General features: G+C 39.2%; 1 protein-coding gene across 1 annotated transcript; it reads right to left on the bottom strand.

The window, feature by feature from the left end:
* Nucleotides 1-596: 596 nt before the first annotated feature.
* LOC127437606 (dual specificity protein phosphatase 6-like) lies at nucleotides 597-6,974 on the bottom strand. Its single transcript, XM_051692634.1, has 3 exons — nucleotides 4,125-6,974; nucleotides 3,599-4,033; nucleotides 597-2,792 (listed from the first exon to the last, which is right to left on the bottom strand). Exons 1-3 carry the CDS (start codon nucleotides 4,522-4,524, stop codon nucleotides 2,482-2,484), a joined length of 1,146 nt encoding a protein of 381 aa, XP_051548594.1. The 5' UTR covers nucleotides 4,525-6,974; the 3' UTR covers nucleotides 597-2,481.
* Between the last annotated feature and the right edge of the window lie 328 nt (nucleotides 6,975-7,302).

The raw sequence follows: 7,302 nt of genomic DNA, 5'->3' as shown, positions 1-7,302 counted from the left end.
AATGTTGAAGCGCCAAAATCGATATAAAGCGAGCATAAAAGTAATCCATATGACTCCAGTGGTTAAATCCATATCTTCAGACACAATATGATAGGTGTGGGTGAGAAACAGATACATTTTTAAGTCATTTTTTATCATAAATTCTCCTCTCTGCTCAGTAGGGGGCAATATGCATGAAGAATGTGAATCACCAAAAACAGAAGAAGAATGTGTAGAGTAGAGATTGAGCAGGGAGGAGAATTTATAGTAAAAAAAAATAAAAAATAAATAAAAATTAAATATGTTTCTCAACCACACCTATCATATAGCTTCTGAAGATATAGATTTAACCACCTGATTAGTCTGGAGTACTTTTATGTTGCCCTTATGTGGATTTTGGAGCTTCAAAATGTTGGCACCCATTCACTTACATTGTTTGGACCAACAGAGTTGAGAAATTCTTCTAAAAATCTTTAAGCTTAACTTGTATTGAACCCAGAATATTTATTTAATAAATGTCAATTGTAAATATGGCACTTTTAAAATTATTCAAAATTTGAATGTCTATTTTTGAATTTGTAAGGCAACAACAGAAAACAGAGAGATGTCATGAGTAGATTTGAATAGACAAAATAGCAATTTATTAATAACTTATCATTTCTTTACATTCGTAATTTTGGGGGAGTGGTTTTGTAAAATATCCCCTCCCCCTAAACAGGCCTAAACAACAAAACCTGCTAAAAACCATTTCAGTCACTTCTCTCACAAAAAACTGCATGTCACAAAACTTTCCTGAAGAGGAGAGACAAAAAATCTCTCACAGACCTCGTATCCAGCATTACTTGCTTTTACCTTTAGATGTCCCCAGAAAAAAAAAAAAAAAACAAGTAGTATAAAGGTGAACGGGTCCTACATGAGAATGCATCTTGAAACCCCGCCAAGTAGCATTCGAAGAATGCCTTGTACACATACACACACAAGTTTGGACAACCTTTCTGAGCGTGCAAGTTCGTATAGTCCAGTCTGGGGAATTGCTCTTGAAAAATAATGCACAATAACACTTTATACAGAACTAAGGCAAGAGATACCGATGACTTTGATTTGTGTTGGTGGTTAAAAAGCTGAGAAAGGCTGAATGTATCCATAAAGCAAAATAAGGAAATATAATATACATATACACATTAATGATCTTGCAAAACCTGTTAACATATTTGGCATGTAACTCATCGATAAAGATAATATTGATCAATATTCAGTTTGCTTACATAAGAAGGACAAAAGAAGAAGAAAATCTACAGCCGTTCCTTTGAAACATATATATATATATATATATATTCTTACTACGGCAGGGCTTACAAACATCTTTAATATTAACATGTATAAATGTTTCTAAAATTTCTCCACACAAATAAGTTGGAGTACAGTATACTCTGCCATCATTACCGAGGGAATATTGTCCCAAAACAGGCAAGTCTTCATTGAAGACAGGTTAGAGCACACCTTAAAAAATTTGAAGGTGCAAGTGCTAAACAAAACAAAGAGTATTTGTAATTGTTCAATTCCAGTAAAGTCTCTTTGGCACACCAGCCCCAGTTGTAGTAAATTGAACATCCACATAAGTTCTTTCCACAGTTGCCAGTCTTTCCATGCTTGAATATATATATATGTATACACTACCGGTCAAAAGTTTTGAAACACTTATACTTCATAATAATTTTTTTCTTCTTCACATTTTAGAATAATAGTAAAGTCATCAAAACTATGGAATAACATAAATGGAACTATGGGAATTATGTTGTGACTAAACAAAATCCAAAATAATTCAAAACTGTGTTATATTTTTGCATCTTCTAGATAGCATGACTACTTTTAGTCACCCTTTGCCTAGAATTTGCAGACATGTACTCTTGACATTTTCTCAACCAACTTCTTGAGGTATCACCCTGGGATGCTTTTTAAACAGTATTGAAGGAGTTATCATCTATGTTGGGCACTTATTGGCTGCTTTTCTTTATTATTTGGTCCAAGTCATCAATTTCAAAAACTTTTTTTTATTTTTATAAAATGTTAGTTTTATAATGAAATAAATTAATATGGTGGCACAATTATATTTTTGTCTACAAAACTAATTTCACACATTTAAGCATATGCCTTCAGATCAAAAGATTTTTAAGATCATGAGAAACATTTCAGTCAAGTGTTTCAAAAATTTTGACCGGTAGTGTGTGTGTGTGTATATATATATACATATATATATATAACAAGAACTAATTTATAGAGTCCTGGAGAAACAGAGTCCCAGATAATGTCTGTTCTCTCTCCATTAAACAGCATCTTATAAGCTCTGGGCACACCACATGCCCCATCAGTGGCTACTCTGGTCTGCTGTCATCTCAAGCCAACTCTATCAATAACATGAGGAACCCCTTGACAGGCGTAGAAAAAAAGAAACCCATGTTTCAAACACTTTTAGAGCCGAAAGGGGGTCTCCGTGGCAAAACCTCACGTGGACTCAAGTGGATCCAACTGAAAGACGTTGTGGTTGGTCGGTGTGGTGAAGTACAATGGGGATGGAGCTGCCATGCGGTTGTCGCAAGGACTCTTGAGGCCCAAAGTACGCTCAAAGTCCAAGAGCTGGCCCATGAAGTTAAAGTTAGGGGAGATGTTGGATTTCTTCATCTTGACGATGTCGTAAGCATCGTTCATGGTCAAGTTGAGCTTCTGCATGAGGTAGGCCACCGTCACGGTGACGGAGCGGCTGATACCTGCCAGGCAGTGAACAAGCACACCACATTTTTGTCCACGGGCTTCATCTGGAAACAAAACACAAAAAATAATTAGTTTTGTTGTCTTTCTGAACTCAAAATCACAGTCAACTAATTTCATTTGCTAAAACGCTCAACTCAGAGGTCAGTGTATTATCCAAGTGTAACCGACTATTGTGCGTCCTTACGAATATGTAATTAAACATTAGCGCTGTTGTTGAGGGCAGCATGTCAGAATTCATTACAGTCCCAGCACTGACAAAACAGGGTCTCATTCAACGGGCTTTCTAGAGCATGACTGCATATGGAGCGAAAACAACTCGTCCATTTTCTCAGGGAATGTGACATGGAAATGGGCTATTACAGTCTAATATAGAAGTCATAGCAGCACCCTGTCAAGGCCAACAGGAAGTCGACGCTGGCCCGTAAATGGTCCTCATTGTGTGGTGAAACACTGCTCTGTCCTAGATTACTTTCAATGCGACTTCCTTCCTGTTGAGCTAAAATTACTGCCTCCCCTCATCTGTCTCCTGTTTCAACATAAGCCTTTGTGTCACAATTGCACAACCTGAAGATATGTTACTATGCAAACAATAAAATGGTGCCATCCACGTCAGGCTGACTCTAACTGTTTTTGAGGTTAGTCACACTTTTTGTTGCACTAGTTTCAAAACATTGTAGCCTAAATACACCCAAACCCTTACAAATTCTGATTGCATTTTTTCGTTTTAGTTGCTTGAAAAACCCTGAGATCCAATTGCTTGATCAAAACGAGGACTGAATGAAAAACAAATGAAGGAAGCAATGAAGGCACATTTTGTGGTGCTAGTTGTGTTATTATAATTTATTCTCACCAATGAAGCTGATGGCTTCGGGAAAAAACTGGGAGAGATTCTGGCTCCAGTGATCAGAGATGGGAATCTGCTTGTACTTAAACTCTCCGGCGTTCTCGAACATGTTGGGCAGATTAGGAGTCACGTTCAAGATGTACTTGATGCCAAACTCTTCCAGAATATCCAGGTTCGTGGAGTCCTTCGCGCAACCCAAATACAGATGCGGCAGGATTTCCACTGGGAAGCAGGGTTGAGGATTGGACAGGGGGCTGCCGTCCGAGTCGGTGGCGCTGCTCGGGTCTCTGTCGATATCCGACTCGATGTCCGAAGAGTCGGAGCTGATCCGGAGCCCTCCGAGTCCGAGGACTTGGGAGGTCGGTGAACTGCTGCTGGAAGAACCGTCGAGGTTCGTCTCGCACAACGTGGGATATTCAGCTTGAAATGTGCTGAAACCACCTGTGAGGTTGAATAAATAGCTTTATTAACATATATAGAGACAGCACTGAGGTGCTCGAACAACCTTAAATGATTCAGAAAATCAACATACCTTCAAGATAGAAAGCCTTGTAACCCTCGTCCTTCATTCTCCTCAGCAGTAAACCCAACACAGAGCCGCCGTCGATATTTTCATTCCACTCTCGGCTGTACTCGTCATACAACACGATAGTATCCGTCTTGCACCTCCGCGCGAATCTCTCACGGTCTTCCCCGTTAGAAAGCAGAGACTTTATGGGCAGGTTGCCCTTCTTCAGTCGCCGGAGCATGAGGCTCGGGATGGCCACATTAATGGCCGTTTCGACGTGCGACGACTCGTATAGCTCTTGCGCTCGGCAGTCCATTACCAGCAAACAGTCCTTGCGCGTCACCAGATGCTCCTTCAGCCACTCTACTGTCTTGCTTATAGCCATGACCGAATACAAATGCACGGGTTTGAACTTATCGAGCATTAGTAAAATAGCGGTTACCGTACCGTAAAGAGCTGAAACTGCGGAGTAGACGTGCTGCAAAAGGCCGTAGATATCTCAGGCCTGAAGCATTGAGATTCTCTCGTGAGAAACGCTATGAAAGTATCTTGTTATAGAGCCAAACGCCAGGAATAGTTCATATGACGCTCGGTTGATGGTTGAAATTCTTGGGTTTCGGTTCGAGAGTCAAGCGCAGACTCGCTCAACTTCCAGCCCATTCATGCAACAGTGCTAAGGATGTCTGTGCATTTATCAATGACTCACACTAGTCAGCGAGTGAGCTACAGCCACTGACGTTTTCTTCCTGTTATATAACCTCTCTTTTTCTCTCGACTTCTATTGTTTTTTTTATTTTATTTTTTCTATACGCAAATCGTTTGAGAAATCCAGGCGAATATCGATTGAAGATCGGCTTGTAGATTTATTTCCTTTCGATATTTTTTTCTTGTTCGGAGAAGGCTGCACTGTGTCCTCCGCTCTCGTAGCCAGCTAGTGAATGAATACAAGCGCCAAGCGCGAGGCGTTTCAATCTATACCTTAAGACGGCCAGCCAATCAGAGGGCGCCGAGCAATCGTCGCCGTGGAAACGGGGCAGGGTGGAACAGAGTGTGTTGATGAATTGGTAATAAGTTTGTCATTCACAAAAACGGAAAGGAATTTCCGCGTGCAAATAAACAGTAGAGAGGCACTGCACGGGAAGGAAGGAGGAGTGAGTGTATTTGACCTTATGCTCAGGTTACACACTTGAACTCCATATAGCCGCATTTCAGATTCATCCAGCGGCTATTTGTGTGTTGGTGTGTGGAACCTACGGCTCAGTCGCCATTCAGTGTCTTGCCAGCGATTATTAAATGAACACATTTTCTCATTTTTTGCTGTATGGGTTTTGAACAACGTATTTTTTCATTTCATTTCTGTACGAGAAAATTGCATTTGTTGAGGCAATCACAAAATGAAAAATTTAAGCTTTAAACATTTAAGCTGTTTTAAATTACGCGTCACTATCAATTTTTTTTTCTGGGAAGCATATTATTGTGACTGATTTCATGAAATGTAATTTTTGAAAATAAATAAATAAATAAAAATAAAATAAAAATAGGTGAGAAAACAAAGCTACAAAACCACTCCCCCAATAAAATTCGTTTTTCCGTCCGCGCGGTTTTTCAGTTGTAATCTTATGTAAAATACGCTAGACGGTTTATTAGCGTTTCGCAGTTTTTTTTTTTTTTTTTTTTTAGACATGTCAAGTTAAAAAATAACATAAACGGTTACAAACGTGCCTCCAGACACCAGCGTTTTGCTCTATGCTTGGCGCTGCGTGTAGTTATTTTAGCGCACGGACGCATTAGGTGTGAACGGCCCCTTAGAATATATTGGCATTGCGTTTTCAACGTACAGATTTCGATTAATTTATTTCCCGATCAGTCTATTCTAAAAACTATTGTTCTATCTACCCATGAGATCCCTGGCATGGGATGAGCTCACTGAATGATCACCTCAATAAACACACAAATAGAGCCATCAAAATAGTTTAACACCAGATGCGAATTGCAGCGCCTCTGTGTGACCTCGACAGTTTCTCCTCACTTCCTACAGTCATTGCCAACACTGTAATTCATGTCATCTTGTGTGGCAAGATACCATGTGTGCAAGCTTTTAAAAAACCTCTCACAAATCCTTTAAGCGCTGCAGTGAATTCCTACGCCTACATTTACCCAGATGTCTTTGATAATAATTTTACATATAATTACCCGCAAATGTGTAATCGCTATCAGTTTTAATAAAACAAACTGAATTTTAAATTGCATAGTGATGAACCAAGGGGTTTTTATTCTTCTAAAAGGTTAGGTCAAGTCTCTGGTACTGAGAAATGCAGAAGTCTTTGCTCGAAAAACAAAGTTGCCAAATGTTGCTCCATTTGCCATGAGTAGGCGGGCTTAGAAAAATATTTGTATACACATCTATAAGAACAACATCATAATATCTTTTTGCTCAGTCATGTTCACAGATAATACTGGAAACTAATATATTAAAGTAACAGTACTAATAAAATGTTTCACCTTGGGCAAATTGAATGCTGTAGCCCAGAATAGGGTAACCTAATTAACATGTGGTCAGACATCCTGTCTCCTGTGTCATTTGTCAGTGAATTGTCTTTAATTGTCCATCAAGGCTCCCTTGCATCATTCACATGCACAGCAGTCACACGGGCCAAAGGTGTGTTCAGTTTCACCCCACTTAACATATGAAACATGACACAGTGCCTTCATAATAGCCATTATCCTGAATCTTCTGAAGAGGCTGAATTGTATTCTCAATTAAATCCACTTTGGCCCCTTCTTTACTGCTTAAAGAGAGTGCATCTGGATGAGCTTTCGTCTTTAAAGGAGAAAGGCTCCCTCCTTTTGACATTATGGTAATGTGTTAATGACTAAAGGGATAGTCTGTCATCAGAAGTATTAAATCTTATAAACATGGAACATATATTTTGCTTAAAGGTTGATATGCATTATTATGTTGGCTTGACGAAGTTTATTCTACAAACTTTTTTTTTTTTTAAATCCCTAACACTAACTCCTATTGCTTTCAAACTTCATCCATCAAACTCGGCACAGACCTTCAGACTGTTCAGTAATAGTGTGCTATGTCTTTTCTAACTGATTGGACTTATTGTTTTTGCACAGTGGATGATGAAATATCTGAAAAATCCAATAGACTTACATTGACGGAATGTTCAAATGGGCCAAAGGTATGCTCGTT

Source organism: Myxocyprinus asiaticus, chromosome 48 (genome assembly GCF_019703515.2).
Source record: "Myxocyprinus asiaticus isolate MX2 ecotype Aquarium Trade chromosome 48, UBuf_Myxa_2, whole genome shotgun sequence".
Classification (NCBI taxonomy): domain Eukaryota; kingdom Metazoa; phylum Chordata; class Actinopteri; order Cypriniformes; family Catostomidae; genus Myxocyprinus; species Myxocyprinus asiaticus.
This window is presented reverse-complemented; position numbering and strand designations above follow the sequence as displayed.

Bases quoted from the DNA above. Each gene is read 5' to 3' on its own strand.
- LOC127437606 (XM_051692634.1), bottom strand. From the start codon at position 4,524: ATGCTCGATAAGTTCAAACCCGTGCATTTGTATTCGGTCATGGCTATA. The intron at 4,034-4,124 runs GTATGTTGATTT...TCAACCTCACAG, and splicing joins CAAGGCTTTCTATCTTGAAG to GTGGTTTCAGCACATTTCAA. The intron at 2,793-3,598 runs GTGAGAATAAAT...TTTTGTTTCCAG, and splicing joins CGAAGCCATCAGCTTCATTG to ATGAAGCCCGTGGACAAAAA.